At 36.8% G+C, this 16,877-nt stretch overlaps 2 protein-coding genes across 2 annotated transcripts; one reads left to right on the top strand and one right to left on the bottom strand.

Annotated features, from left to right (window-relative positions):
* Positions 1–146: 146 nt before the first annotated feature.
* Positions 147–5,645, bottom strand: LOC133736041 (tocopherol cyclase, chloroplastic). Its single transcript, XM_062163478.1, has 10 exons — positions 5,323–5,645; positions 5,005–5,249; positions 4,733–4,812; positions 4,372–4,448; positions 3,998–4,167; positions 3,070–3,167; positions 2,503–2,610; positions 2,036–2,152; positions 1,651–1,800; positions 147–444 (listed from the first exon to the last, which is right to left on the bottom strand). The coding sequence occupies exons 1-10, from the start codon at positions 5,571–5,573 to the stop codon at positions 268–270; spliced, it is 1,473 nt and encodes a 490-aa protein (XP_062019462.1). The 5' UTR covers positions 5,574–5,645; the 3' UTR covers positions 147–267.
* Positions 5,646–6,230: 585 nt separating this feature from the next.
* LOC133736044 (uncharacterized) lies at positions 6,231–7,606 on the top strand. Its single transcript, XM_062163481.1, has one exon. It carries the CDS (start codon positions 6,548–6,550, stop codon positions 7,436–7,438), a length of 891 nt encoding a protein of 296 aa, XP_062019465.1. The 5' UTR covers positions 6,231–6,547; the 3' UTR covers positions 7,439–7,606.
* Positions 7,607–16,877: the final 9,271 nt, after the last annotated feature.

Here is a 16,877-nt window from a genome sequence, read left to right as displayed (position 1 = left end):
TAGTAGACTAGTACCACTCTTCTACTCCGTATGGAAGACAATATGCCTTGCTCCATGCCCTCACGAGCAGCAAAAGTATGAATTTAAGAAACTAAAGAGTAAACAAAATTGAAGAGATGTGGCCGCACAAATGTTCTGAAGCCAAGGAAAAAAATGAAGAGCCAATTGTATTTACACCAAACCAACATCATCATGGTCCATGCTTTGTTCTAGAGTTAAAAAAACAACAGGTAGATTCATTCCTTCAACATGGCAAAGAACAGGATACTAAAGACCAGGGGGTTTGAATAGTGGAACCAAATTATATGCCCCTTCTACATCGACCGGAGCTCCTATAGCCCGCTTAAGAAGCTCCGGAGTAGAGGTCTTTCCCTTCCAAGCACTGAACCATGGACCCCCTCCAACTTCTACTGCGGCCATGTTGCTTTTAACATCTAATATCATCTACAAAAGAGATGCAATCAAAATGGTCAAATATGAGGAAGAGTTTGAATTAGTCATCAAAATCATAAGAATAATTGAACTGTAATAACATGTAAGCCAAAATACAGTAAGATCGGAAAATTTTGAAGCAGAATGATTCTTTGACATTAGTGGAAATGAGCACTAAACTGTAAAACCACTGTCCTTGTTGGATCCATGGACCATCAAATTGAGATGGACCCCATGATCCATTGCCTAATAACTGCCCATAATAGAGCCAAGAGACCATTTAAAAATTATTGATGCCTACTCTAACATACATTTAACGTTTGGAAAATGACCGATACAATTCTATCCACCGCATGGCTTGTTTAGTATCACAATTTAAATGCATTTCTAACATATACAGGAACAGTCGGTAGTGTAGTTAGTACTTCACTGTGTGTGTTATGACTCATTCAGTCATACTACCATTTCTAACATATACAGGAACAGTTGGTAGTGTAGTTAGTACTTCACTGTGTGTGTTATGACTCATTCAGTCATACTACATTTCTAACATATACAGGAACAGTCGGTAGTGTAGTTAGTACTTTACTGTGTGTGTATGACTGAATACTGTGTGTGTTATGACTCATTCAGTCATACTACATTTCTAACATATACAGGAACAGTCGGTATTGTAGTTAGTACTTTACTGTGAGTGTTATGACTCATTCAGTCATACTACATTTCTATATAGAACTAGTCGCCATTTTAGAAGATTTTGGGCTCATGTCATGCTTAAGATTGGGCACAGAAAGCTATGCAGTGCACAACAGTGATGTATCAAAAACTCTGTATTCCAACACTCCTCTCCCCAAACAGAAAATGCACACGGCTTTCAAACATGAAAAAATAACTTTCTGTAGAGATGTTATAACCTAGATCATTGATTCAGAAATTTCATAGGTAGAGAAAACCATTGCTTTTACCATGCCATCTCCGGAAGGGCAGATGAAAGGGGGATTTTAATGCAGAGTATGGTGTTACCATGGCATAATCAACAAAACTTTTAGCTTTTACTGAATATAAAATGTGAATGTCAAATAATTAACCATTTTTTAGAGTTGTTGGCTTGTGTAGAAACAGGTCAGCACTTTTTCCCCCTCGGTTTATCATCAGACAGGTTAATTTTGCTAGTATAGCACAAAACATATGTATATGTTAGTGTGAGTAAATGTGCACCTTTCCCTTGCTGCCATCATATCTACGTTCCCACATCTGTAATTTTAGCACACCAAAACAAGTATCTTTACAAGCTGGGGCAAGTCCAGCTTCTGATGTTGGAGCACGCAATGTTGTACCAGGATCCTCTGTTGTTGCCTCTAATTCAACCTGCTCATTAACAAGACCAATCTGTTAGTGGTTCAATAAATGAGATGCTTACTGATATTAAATAGAAGGCAAGAACCAGCTCAAACATTTACGGTAATAGTAGCATCACATGTTCCAAAAAAATTAGAGAACACCTACCATTTGGGCCAGCCATAGAAACTTAATTTCTAAGTTATGGGATGACACTCTTGTTACTACCACATAGAAGGATACAATAAATGAGATATTCAATTACCATATGCGTCTCATTCTCTGCAGCCATGGACCAATAACCCCAAGTAGCGATTTCCCAACTAACAACACCATTCCATGGTACAAATTCATAAAACTTTCCACCACAGTGAACTCCAATCTGCAAAATATAGCATCATAAGTACACAAACATATCATGCGAAAAGAATCCAGAACTATCTGTTTCTCATATATTTGCTTTAACTAAGTGCTTGTATCGTCTACCTAATAAGCAAATCCAAGAACATATAGACATGAATTTTCACTTCGGCATTTGTCCCATTGTATTTTGAAAAAGAAAAATGTTACACTCACTTACACCAATCACAGTACTTGAACAAATACTTTTAAAAGTAGACCTACTTTAGACCTAATTTTCAATGGCAAAGCACATAAACGGATAACATAAAGTGAATTGAAGCAACTAGGGAGGAAAAGAACATTTTAAAGAGCATTCCCACAGAGAGGTACCAGGGCAGCGTTTTCAAAAGTCTCTGATAACCCAGGTATTTGCCTCAACCCACCACCTGCAGTAAGAGCAACTTCTCCACTAGCCCCTTCAAAAACATTACACTGGACCTGCAGTATGACATCAGTTAAGCGATGAAGCACTAGAGGAAGAAAGATAACACCGTAATTATATCAAATGTTCGTACAAGGCTGCAACAATTAAGTTTAAGTGTTTAACTTAGGGAAGCATATTGTATGATTTGGCCAATGAGAAGCAGGCCCTGCAAAAGACGGGGTCTGCAGCATTTAATTGTTTGGCTCAGAACCAACACGTACATTCATTAGAATCCTCCAGTTATTTTGGTGAAAATAACATACTAGGAGCCAGAACTTTCAAAATATCCCTATAGCAAACTGGAAAACTATGCATTGGAATCTTTTTTTCTTAATTGTGGGTAAATGATCTTGTTTATCTGCTACCTTTCCGCAATGGGAACTGGATGAAGCTCACATGCTAACAAATAATAGGACGAAGAATGAGCTTAATTTTACCACTATAAGATGTCGATGTAAGGATAAAAAGCCTACCCAGAACCATTTTCTTGGGAATGCTCCACCCCAGTTCTTTTCAGAATAAGAAGGGGCATCTTGAAACTCGTATCTTTCACCATCCCACTCTATCCAACCTGAGATTTAAATTTAAACCTGAGGCAATGACCTGAAAATCGTATGCAGGTTTTTGAAAGAAGAAATTTTGGCACAAAGTGAAGAAAATAAAAAACATATGTAAAAAGAAATACAAGAAACAAAAAAAACAATGACCGTCCAAGCATAAAGTTCCTTAATGGTACTTTCCACAACAAGACAGATAACTAACCCCCGCTAACATGGAAAGGATAGAGCTGAACTAGAGCCAGATAATTATATACAATAATTGAAATGCTTGGCCTGTCCTGATACAAGTACATTAAATTCCATAAAATTCAAAAGGTAAACAACAATTAATACTTAATTTGTAGACTAATCCCTAAAGTACAAAGCCTTTTTGAAGGTGTGTTTTATAGTTCTTTTCACAAATCACTTTAGCATTCCAATCATCATGGGAAAAGCGTTGAACGTATATAGATCCTCTGTCTCTAACAGTAAGGTTATCTCTATAAATTTTTTCCTTTTAGTGTCAAACAATAACTAGATTTGGCACTACAACATACGCAGATGGATTCCAACTCAACCAACAGTATAATATTACCATAAACTCTTATGCTGTGCAGCAATAATCATTTGGTTCATATCAGAGAGTAGCGAAGAATATATTGTAGCTTTCTGTCCAAAACCTGCTCTTTTGTAAATTTCCCATTGTATGTTTCTAAGGTACCATGGGGAGACTTTGAGATTCCATTTTAAAAAGCTAAAAGATAATTTGGCAAGAAAAGTTTTATCTCCAAAGTTAACAACAAGTCATCAATCCACATAAACCAGAGAATTATTTGCAAGCACGCAAGAGATAAGCAAATGCCTGTTGACAATCCACCAGCCATGCATATTTGCCAATGGGGTTCAAATACAGGAAAAGCTGCTAACCATCCAGCAGTAGGCTTCTGCTTGGAGCCAACATCACCCCACCCAAAAATTGGACGGGTACTGTATTCCCAACGTGCGGTCGGCACAGTTTCCGCATAATTTGTCCTGCAACGCGAACAAGATTGTACTTTAAAGTACTGAAGACCCTTATGAGGAAGCCCATATTTGAACATGGCATCCATATGCAGGTAAGTGTCTCTTAATATATATGATAGGAAACAGAAATACTTGAAAATTGGAGATACTTTCCTAACCCTCTAACAGAAAGCTAGGGTATTATTTGTCTTAAAAAGGGAAAGGGGTATTTACCTGCCATCATCATGAATAATACCCTGGTGCCAAAGTGGAGTTACTTGAAAACCTTCCACTACTCTCTTATTGAATTCCTGTGCAATTCGGCGCATGAGTGGGGGAAAAGATTTAAAAGAAAACCAAGAAAAAAAAAGAAAAAAAAAACCTAAAATTCCTCCAAATGATTATTACAGGAAATAAAATACCTTGCACAGCAATTCTAATATCTTGACAGCAGTCTTAAATAACATTAGATTATGCAAAATGTGAATCGTCACACTTCATACAAAATCGTATCCAAATCTATTATGTGCCAGAAATGCTAGACTTGTAAAAGAACTATGAAAATGCAGTTGTGCACAAACATAACAAATATTACCTGAGGAGGAACCTCCTTGTTTGGAGGCTTTGATTGTTTTTCTGCGACAAAAGTATTCCCCAACATAAGCTCATGCCTACCTATATGCATTCCAAAGTTAACAATCAAGACATTAAGGTGGAAACACTGAGAATACTAATATAATTCATCGGACGAAAGCAAATAAAACAGGGCACCCACTAGAGCAATAGCATTTCATTTCTCCACAAACTAACAATTTGAACGGAAAATCTAACAACCAAAGGAATAACACAAAATCAGAAAATACGTACTTCCCCAAAAGTTACTAGATTCTTCACTGTATTGGCAAATGTACTTGTCACCCGCGCCGAGAATCTGAGCTCCGACTCCGGTGGTTCTAGGTCCGTGCTGAGCCAACTCCAACGGCGTCAGTCTCTTACGGAACGCCGGATTCTCGACGGAGTACATAAAGCAAAAGCTCTGCCTCCGTTCCGGAATCGAAACCTTGAAGTACCATCCCTCAAAGAATTTCCGAGCAGTTCCATCGAAATGATACCTGAAAATCACACTCAATTGAATTCACAGCCCTAAAAGAATCAGAGAATTTTCAGCTCAAAATGAAGACTCACCCGCTGTGAGGGGTCCGGAGGTCCCGGTTCGGAGGTGTGGGAGTGTAGACCGGGCTCGCGGCCGGTTCGGGTGTGGAGGAGGTGATCGGTTCGGTTTTGGAGAATGAGCTGGAGACGGAAACGGAGACTGTGGAATTGGTTCGAAACCCTAGGTTGAGATTCCGGCGATTCAGTATGGGGTTTAGGGTTCGAAAGGTTAGGTTATGAGAGAAATGGTGAGGCTCGTGCAGTGAAGACAGACTCGATTCCATTTTGGAATTGAGAGAGAGGTGTGGAAAGCGTAGGCGTGTATGGGTTGAGACCTTTAAAAAATAAAAGGTGGATGAGAAAGGTGGCGGGTAAACCGAGATAGAAGACAAAATGAAATGCCGGATGGCGGGGTTGGGGAGGGAGATGGAGGACCCGACCCGAGATTTGGGCTCCCAGGTGGATTGGGTCGAAAAAGGAACAAGCCCAAATATTTTTCACGAAGGCCGGCAAGTGTTTTTTTTTCAATGAAATTGACGTAAATGACGAAAAGTCACTCGCTATGAACAAACGATGTAGGAACGCAAAGACTAAGTCCAAATAGGGCTCCATGCCGACCATGCTTTTTGCTAGATAATAGATATGGTTGAAGAAATGTGTGAGAGAAAGTTTAATAGTTGTTAAAGGAACAAGCTCAGCTTGAAGAAGAAATTAATGAGAATCAAGTGACTTGCGCCCATTGAAGGAATTACTTTATGTCCTTTTGAATCTTTCATCTTTGTGCAAGCCATTCCATATATTTGAGCTCATCTTTCCTTGGCCACTATGTAAACCCTATAGAGTATAGAATTATTAAGATCCATGCAAGAAACTAAGTAATTAGCGAATAGGACTCATTTGGCCTTGGTATATATGTTCCCAAATAAAGTCACATAGTTCGGGTCCACGTCAGTTGCTCCCTCCACGGAAATAATGTTGACAACACGATCGGAATCTCAGCAGCACAGTACTTGAGAGTTATGCTTAACTCTTAAGAAACAAGAATGCCTAAACAACGACAAAGGAAAAGGTTAAGCTGATCGATATTGACGTGGATTTATTCCGACGACTTTTTAATGAGCTCGGAAGCTTCTTTTTGTCTTATAAATCATACAAAACCAATATAATCGCTTTAGACTAATATATAATTAAACACCTAATCGCCGCCCATTATGACCAGTGAAAAAAGCAGTCCACCACGTTAGTCGCAGAAGCAACCATGACCACCACCGTCACCGGAAGCCGTGAATCTCCGGATGAGAGACGCAATATTTCCACCGTAGTTTACCAAGACCATATAAACCGATCCTTCACAAGCAGCGCCGGCGTGGACGTACTTCCGATCAGATTCCGGCTCTTTAAGGTAACTGCTAACTATAATCCGATTCTCCACGATTATGATCTCGAAACTCCAATTCCCATATCTACACATGTATATTTGCTGCGGTTCTCGGCGGAGTGGCGGAGCTGGAATTCAAAGATAACGATGGAGAGGTTGGCTAGGTATCAAAGGACGATTGCTAAGTGTGGTTGGCAGATGGATAAGTTAGTAGACAAGCTGGCAAGGTATCTTTCTGATACCGTGGGTGTTGAAGAGGATCAGCACCCTTGTATTATTCTGAAAACGGTGGAGATGATTCAAGCCGCCGTCCACGACCGGGTTATCGATGTGCAGATGTCGGACATCACATTTATCGAACCGGAACCTGAACCGGAGGAGGAATCTGAGCTGGAGGAGGAGTCTGAACCGGAGGAGGAGTCGGAACAAGAGGAGGAGTCTGAAACGGAGGAGGATTCTGAACAGGAGGGATTCGAGGATTTGGACGACACATCGTACGGGGACAATCTGACTCCTGCATCTGAATCATTCATGGAGGATTTGAAGAAATTGAGAGTACTTGGTTCGGAATTGGAAATGCTTGGGCAGACGCCAAACTGTGCTATTTGTCTGGAGGTGCTTGCTGAAGAAGGATATGATGATCAACTGATCACCATTACTCGCTTGCCTTGCTTACACTATTATCATCGGGATTGCATTATCAAGTGGATGATGATCAATAATTTATGCCCAGTTTGTCGACGCCAGAATGTGGAAGCAGGGGAGATATGAAATAACTTACCTAGCTAGCTAGACCTAACTTACCTGCATTGTCGACAATCTCAAATACGGTGTCAAATTAGGATTTCCCGTGTTAAAGCAAAAAATGAACAAGAAAAAGATAATATATTCCCTAATGTACTCTTGCTATTAATCTGAATTAAGCATGTTCTGTTTGTATTGGTGTTGTTAAAATTTTGACCTGCCTTTTAAGTTTTCGGGTTTATTGTTCAGAAATGAACGAAATAGGGCAAAATATACAACTAAATAACTTTTTTCCCTTAGAAAACAAAACTAAATAATGTGATTTTGGATGTAAGTTCCTATGTCACAACTTTATCAATAGTAACATAAGCACATAACTACAAGAGATATGTATTTATCAGATGAATTCACATGGGAAGCCAACATATCTGTAAATTTTCTAATTGGAAGTTCTGATACAAATATTCGAACAAATTTGCTTATATACATTGACTCATTGAGTTTAAGGTCTCAAGCCATCGATAAGATTCATCACATGTCTTACCTTTACTTTGAGCTCATAAACCATGCGGTCAAAGAAAGGGGTTGAAGCCAAGATGATGCCAACAGCGCAATGCAATATTGCACATACTATTATAGTAAAACCCAATTCAAGATTAGGCTCTAGTACTGATTTGAAGTAGAAAGAAGAAAGCAAGGAAATATTGTTCAAATCATTTACGGTAATTGAAACGAGTCCGAAGGAGAATGCAAGCAAGAGACCAGTTAAAATGAAAGAGATTAAAAGAAGAAGAACGCACGCGATGAAGGAGCCATGGAGGAATGCAAGTAGGATCAGGTCTAAATTGGGTTCCATGTGTTGTTATAGATTTATAGTTGAAGAAAAGTGAGAGACAAGGAGATAGGAGGTAATGGATGTTATAATAGGAACAAATATGAGAATGAACAAGAAACAAGAATAAAGTAACTTGCACTCATTCTATTGAAGGAATCGCTTTGTATACCTTGTTTTGAACATTTGTGCAAGGCATTCCATTTGAGCTCATTGTTTCTGTTCTTGTTGACATGTGGTCTACAAGTTTAAGACACATGAGTTTAAGATGTAATCGAGATGTATCCGCAAACAGAGGTTAGAATAGTAAAACTGCATTAAAAAATTTAAAAGATATCAGATTACGAGGCTTAAAAGATTATCTATACTATTATTGAGAGAATAAACTTTGTCACGCAAAACATAATTTTTTGGGTTAAATACTGTTTACTCCCTGAACTTTCAAGGAAAAAACAGTTCAGTCCCTCCCTTTTTAATTTCACACGTTTACTTCCTCATCTCTTAATTTTGGACCAATAGGTCTATTCCGTTACTCTCGTTCAAAAACTCCATTAAATTGTTGATGTGGTAATCTTTCCGCTTCAAAAAGTCCATTATACCCTCACTTTTTCTTTAATTTTTTTTTTTTTATCTCTTCTTCTTCTTCCTTCTTTCAGCTCTCTCTTCTCCAAAAACCTCCCTCCATCTCCTCTGCAACCTTTCCCGCTTCTTCTTCCTTATGTCTTTTTTTAAGAGTTTTGTTATATGATATGCCAAACTCAGAGCTGCCATCAAATGAATAGTAAGGATCTCCATCTGTAAAGCTGTGGTTCTTCACAGAATGATTCGACTCTATTGAGAGAGACCCAGATTCTGCTGAGAGTCCAAGCTTCGTCAGAGGAACCATCGTCTCCGCCGTAAGGTTGCTTGACTAGGTTGTCGTACGCGAAGGCGAAATCCAAGCCGTTGAAGCCTCCAAAGACCTCGGAGTAGTCGAAGCGGGAGTTGTGCACATCGAAGAACTCCTCATTGTCATCGTCGGTGGCGGCGACGGGGACCTCGAGCACGGGAATCGAGGAGGCGCGAAGCCTGTTCCCCTCCGACAGAGATTCGTTTTCTTCTTTGTCTTCATCTTCATTGGGCTCTTGGTTGAGGCACCACTCGCCATCATCGTCTTCCTCGGCTTCGATTTCAGTTTCCTCTCATTCAATTTGATCTTAAAAGGCCATCATCTTCGAAGCCAATTCCGCCGCCATATCCTCCCAGAAACTTAACCTCCCTCCCTCTAGATCCCTCCTAGGTCTACCCACATGTAGTTGGCCACATTATCCACAAAGAAACCAACAACAAACCACTACCTTGATTCCTTTCTGACCATACTCTACACCTCCTCCTCGGATTGCGGATACGTCGAGTCAGATCGAATACGTCGAGTCAGACCGGGTGGAACCGCCAACCACCAAGCTCTCCGCCAAGCCCAGCCGTTCGTTCCAGTGTGGAGGTCGACGTGGGGTAAGGATCCGCCTTGGATTGTCTCGGAAATCTAGTTAGCGGTGGAGGTTGTGGACTCTCCGAATCTAGAGCATTTGCCGGCGTGATTGACTCCGGAACTCCGGTGCTTCTGCTTTGTCGGACACATACTACTCTCCCTGCTCTGGTTTTTCTCGGAGAGCCTACAGTACTAGTGGAGGAGAAATTGGTCTACAGAAGTGGAAATCAAAACCGCAACTGTTGAAGCCAAAGTTTCTAGCTCTCTTACTAAGGAACAGAAGAAAGAAGAGAAGGAAAAAAAAATGAAGAGAGAGCTGGAAGATTGGGCGATCTGATTTTTTAAGGAAGATTGGGAAACAGAAAGATGGAGAGAGAGTTGGAAGAAGAAGAAGAGGTAAACATCACCAAAAAAAAAAAGGGTATGAGAGGGTATAATAGACATTTTGGTGCGAAAGAGATGCCACCTCAACCATTTAACGACAATTTAACAGCAAGTTAACGGAATGGACCTATTGGTCCAAAATTGAGAGATGAGGGAGTAAACGTGTGAAATTAAAAAGGGAGGGACTGAACTGTTTTTTCCCTGAAAGTTCAGGGAGTAAACAACTGTTTTTTCCCTGAAAGTTCAGGGAGTAAACAATATTTAACCCTAATTTTTTTACCAAAATATTTGTCAAAGTGATGCTAGAGATCCCAAATTTTTGTACCAAAATTGGATCCCAAATGATGTGCCACATCATTGATTTCATGGAATTTAATTTCCAACATGTCTCGCTCATAAGAGATTAAATTCTGTTAACAATAACTTTTAAAATAATAATATTATATTAATAATAATAAGAAACCCTAAAACTTGATCCCATAACTCAAGGCATGCAGGAAGAAATTTTCAGATTGCTAGGATTGTATTCTAGCTATTAGCTATATGAGTTTCCATCATCTTCTTTCATCATCATGTGTGTTGTAGTTGGAACTTGGTATGGAGGAGAAAGTTATATATAAATACGGTAGATGATTTGGGATTGTGGTTCTTGTTATTATTCTATACATGTTTACTCATATCCTTCAAATCATAACTTCCATTGAAATTGAAAAGCTATAGCAGTTGTTTCATGAATACATACATATGTGTATGTGGTGTAGTTGAGATCTACAATGTTTTTTGTTAATAAAAGTCTACTAGCCGTATCCATGGCAAAGCCATGGAAGTAGCTTGGAAGAACACGACCGGATAGGAGGCTAGGGGTCAATTCTTTTGCTGTTGTCGAAATCATTATTTGTTTCTTTTATAAATGATATTAATATTTTTTTGATAATGATAAATACAAGAGGGAAACATATATTGCTGGAAATTATTACGTCTAAAAAGATTATGTGGCACTTGCCATGTCAATTGGCATTGGTATAATTTTTTGGTGTCTCAGGCATTTTCATTTCTCAAATATTAAAAAACATTTGAACTGAAATATTCGATAAGAACAAAAAGACCAATTCACAAAATAAAAGAAATTAACAAGGAAAAAAAAAATGTGGAACAATTTTCTCCACATTCTGTTAAATAACTGCCCTCGTAGTTACCCATAGGATGTGTTTGGCATCTGGTAGACTTTAAACTAAGGGGTTTTAATGCATGTCCTTGCTGAAATTGTCGAAATTTTCATTGAATTTATGGTTGCATCACTTGCATGTAGGAAGAGAACAACAATCATACAATACCCGTGTGATGAAGTACTGCATTCGATGTCAAAATCCATGTACTTGGGAGCTGTATTTTACTATTTCATGATGCTAAATAGAAACAATTCAATCAACTGGAATACTGGATGGAACCACATTGTAATAACTTTTATTATTAGCACTTTATCACTTTATATTTCTTTTAGAATGTATTTTTTTTAGGAAAATGATTTGTGGCCTCAATGAGGCCTAAGATTTGTGGCCTCAATCTTAGGTGTCATGCCATGTCATCCACACACATTACCTATTTGTCAAATCATACTATGTAATTATTGAGAAAAATACCATCTTATCCTTCCAAAATCTAATTACTCTAAATTATTTTGACTTTCTTCTAAAGAAAAAATTTTTTGGCTTTCTTTCATTTTTTTTTTCTTTTCATTACACTCATGCTTAGATTTAAACAACAATTTTTTTTTTCTTCAATCAAGAGTACAAAAAATTTCATGTAATTCAGTCAATAGATTTGCACATACGTTCGATTAATAGATTTGCTAACACATGTATATGAATTCAACCTTTGTTGGGTTCCTGCAAATTTTGAAAATATAATGTGAAAAATACATATTCATATGATTGTATATATTCTTTTGTTCATTGTTTTCTCTTTATGTAGCTAGGGTTTAAACGTTAGATCTGAATTTATTATTTTTTGTTTGTTTTTCCCTTATATCTAGATTGTAGATGTTAATTAATGGCTGCTAACGTGGGAATTTTTTCTTACCTCTTAATTTAGACATAAGTATTTCCCAAATTCAATTTATTAATGCTATTTTTTTTTGGATGAAATTAATAAATATTTGGAAAGAAAAGTTAACGTCTATTTCTTGGCACATAATTCAATATATTAATACCATTTGGAAAGAAAAATTAAAGAAAAGAATTTAACTAAATGAAGAAAAATATTGGTCAAAGAATCTGTAAACATATCTCTTAAATTAATACATAATTAATAGTTGATATTTTTTTTCGTCACCTAATTAAATTCATTAATGTAATTGATTCACCCCCTAACATCTAAAAGGAAATGTAAAAGGGTAAAGTTGGTGTTGTAATAGTATGATGTTGCAAGATATATTATGTGGAATTGAAAATAAAATTTGTATTTACTTACATGGCATGACACCTAAGATTTGAGGCCACAAATCTTAGGCCTCATTGAGGCCCCATATCATTGCCCTTTTTTTTTATTAGGTTCTAGACCATGGGACACATAATTTTATAATTTTTCACATTTCTTGTGAGCTCTTAGATTTAAACAAGTTCGATGGTTCATATTTGCTCTTTGAATACCACAAGATGACATGGAAATGACATGGCATTATTTATTTTCCAATGAATTATAATTAGATTAAAGTCATTAAACTTTTTCTTTTTATACATGACAAGAACAAAATCAAAATGACAAAGTTGAACAAGAACAAGGAAAATAAAAACAAAGAACACAAGAACATAAGAAGAACGGCAAAAAGCTTTCGAATAATATGTATTTCCAAACATATGGATTTCGTTTAGGCTTCACATATGGATTTCTTCACAACCCATATCAAATCCCATGACTTACTCGATCATAGAGCTCTATGCCTTGCTCACTGTGCTGAATCTGACTAATTTCACGAATGATATCTTCAGGAACAAGGTAGTGTGATATGGCTAGAGCTTTTGATGTTCCATTAATCCTTGTACGAATGGTTTTTTCAGGAAGGTAGCCAGACATCCCTAAAATTGAAAATTTAGAGTTTATTGGAGGTGGCATGGTTTTATTTTGATTGAACCGAGGTTGGGGTTTTTATAAGAACCATACGGATTTCTTTACATAAGAATCATATGGATTTCTTCACAAATCATCTTAGGCCTCGTTTGGGATAACTTCGCTTTTAAAAGAATCAGCTTTTGTCTAAAATTTTAAATTTTATTGTGTTTGGTAAATAAATAAGGGCTAATTACTGTTTAGTACCCTGTCGTTTTAGTCCAACATCAATTCAGTCCCTCGACTTTCAATTTCATCAAAAACACCCCTGCAATATCATTTTCTCGTCCAATAGGTCCCTCCGTCGGGATTCCGTCAATTTCAGCCGTTAATTGCTGACGTGGCAGTCCAACGCAGCAAAAGTGGGACCCACATGAAAGTCAAATACCGAAAATGACCCTAGCCAACCAGACATGGAAAAATCCAAAATAAATCCCAAATTTTGAGGTTTGGGAGATTCAAACCCACACCACCATGCATGCATAGCAAAGCCCCAACCACCATGCCACTTGTACAAGATTGATATATGTCAAACAACATAATATATATATCTGTATACCCAACAAAATCTGGGAAAATCCAAAATAAACCCCAAATTAAGGGGTTAGGGAGATTCGAACCTAGACCACTATGCATGCAAAGCAAAGCCCCAACCACCATGCCACTTACACGACAATAATATATGTCGAACAATATAATATATATATATCTGTATATGTCAACAAAATCTAGGATTTATTTTATATATTATGTCAATATATATATAATATATATATTATATTATATATTATATTGTATATTATATATTATGGAAACATATATATATATATAATATATTATATAATTAATATATTATATATTATATATATTATGTCAATATATATATGTTGACATAATATATAAAATAAATCCCAGATTTTGTTGACATATACAGATATATATATTATATTGTTCGACATATATTAATGTCGTGTAAGTGGCATGGTGGTTGGGGCTTTGCTTTGCATGCATAGTGGTCTGGGTTCGAATCTCCCTAACCCTTTAATTTGGGGTTTATTTTGGATTTTCCCAGATTTTGTTGGGTATACAGATATATATATTATGTTGTTTGACATATATCAATCTTGTACAAGTGGCATGGTGGTTGGGGCTTTGCTATGCATGCATGGTGGTGTGGGTTCGAATCTTCCAAACCTCAAAATTTGGGATTTATTTTGGATTTTTCCATGTCTGGTTGGCTAGGGTCATTTTCGGTATTTGACTTTCATGTGGGTCCCACTTTTGCTGCGTTGGACTGCCACGTCAGCAATTAACGGTTGAAATTGACGGAATCCCGACGGAGGGACCTATTGGACGAGAAAATGATATTGCAGGGGTGTTTTTGATGAAATTGAAAGTCGAGGGACTGAATTGATGTTGGACTAAAACGACAGGGTACTAAACAGTTTTTAGCCCAATAAATAAAAAGCAACTTTAATTGAAAATTACAGGTCACTGGCAGCAGATTTTATAAGCATCCCAAAGGTTGCTTTTAGAAATTGCTTTCAATTAAAACACGATATGAAGTTGTTTCATGTACTGACAGCATTTTTAAAAGTATTATTTTCTAAACACTAATCATAGCTGATTATTCTCATAACACAACAGCAACAGTTTTTTTTTTAAAAGTCACAACAATCCCAAACTAGTCATTAGACTATGAGGAGTTTTAAATACACACCCCAATTTTCTTAATACACACCCCATACTCAATACGCCACCCATTTAATTTTTCATTCTAGTATTAGATTAAATACACAACCCAAATTACCTAAAATACCCTTAATCTCTAAAACCATGAAATATCCTATTATTTGACTATATTAAGGCTATTATTTAATATGATTATTATATATTAGTATATTGAGATTTCATAATTTTCTTTTACATATTTTCTTCTATTTTTTGCTGGAAATTTTGGCCTCTCCCAACTCCATTACGACATCAATCAATTGGAATTTGAAAATATAAAATTTCGAACATTTGCAAGTCTTTCAAAATGTACACTTTCAATATGTTCTGCAAGATGAAAACTAAAAACGGATAAGAAAAAAAAAAAAAAAAAACTAGATGCTTTCCTTTCTTACTCTACTCACTCTCACAACTTACTGGCCACCAAACCACGTGGTGTGGTGTGTTGGTTGAGCGGCCTAGTCTGGAACCCCTAAGTCTAGCGTTCAAATTCCAGCTCCACCCCGTAGCCAGCAGATTTGAGGGACCTAGGTTGATTAAACACCAAGGTTCGTGCGTCTGAGGTGCAGTGATTAGTCCGGCTACGTTGGGATACACTGCATGAGGGTGTGTGTGTGGTTACTACTGTCGTCCAAACCTACTGGCCACCACCTCCAAAACGAGTCGGTTCAATGAGATAGCTCTTGAGATCACGTTAAATTGTATTCAATACAAGATGAAGAATACATATCTCAACTGTAGACTGCTGAACGAGGTCTTTAGATTCATGTCCATAGTCAAAATTCATGTGATGAAGTGCGGAGAAGAAAGATGTATTGCAACATATAGGGTTTAGAAAAAGAGATATAGATGCGCAATTCAATGTTTTTTCTTCTTCTAATACATAGATGTCTATTTTGGTCATTTAACCTACTTATAAAATCTAATTTGAAATATAAAATAATAAGGATGTGCATCAAGTAGTTAGGAGTGTGTATTTAAAATTTCTCTTAGACTATTCCATAAAAAAAAAAAAACATATTAGATTAAAGTCAAATAGCTTTCTAATAATAGGTTCAAATGCTTCAAGCCTTCCAAGAAACAGAAGATGCACACTGGGCAGACTATTTGTCATCAAAAAAAAAAAAAAAAAGTAGCAATTATTTTGATTAATCTCACCTCATTTGGATTATCCAGATATCAATTACAGTGGAATAGAATTGAACAGCACGAGAGGAGCTCTCAGGAACTGTTACATACATGAGACCAATAATATGTCCCTTAATTGACCTTATCCTATCCATGAAGAATTATGAGAATCTGCATCTCATAGGCGCGGTCGGCAGTTCTCTCTTTTTGCCGTTCTATTTTAAATTTTTTTTTTGTCTTGATCCTGTTCAACTGTATCATTTTGATTTTGTTCTTTTTATAAAAGTTTGATCTAATTATATTTTACTTAGAAATTGCCATGTCATTTTCATGTCATCTTGTGGTGTGTTGACATCATTGCAAGAGTAAATCTGAACCATATAAATTTGTTCAATTCTAAGAGCTCACAGTAGGTATAAAAAATTGTGTGTCCCATGATCCTGGCCCTTTTTTATATTGATTTTTGTTATTATTGTTCTTTTTCATTCATGAAATTTTGCTATTACGTATCCATAGTTGTATTATTCTAATTATTAATGAAAAATGCGTGATGACCAAGCCTCCCAATGCTTTCCAACTTCCAATCAATAAAAAGATTTAAAAAAAAAACATTCATATTATCAATTTACTTTACATTTATAATTACATATAGAGGAAAACATTAGTTTAGCAAATTTTTTTTTTTTGACAAAATAATAGAGATTTCATTTAATCCGAAAGCTAGAATAGCACTTACAAATAATCCCCATATGCTTATGCCCTGTCAAGCAGATAAGGAAATAAGAGCAAGTCCACCGGTGTTGGATTGCCCGGGCAAA

The sequence above is a fragment of the Rosa rugosa genome, chromosome 3 (genome assembly GCF_958449725.1).
Source record: "Rosa rugosa chromosome 3, drRosRugo1.1, whole genome shotgun sequence".
NCBI lineage: Eukaryota > Viridiplantae > Streptophyta > Magnoliopsida > Rosales > Rosaceae > Rosa > Rosa rugosa.
Note: the sequence above shows the minus strand (reverse complement) of the source record. Positions and strands in the feature narration are given on the sequence as shown.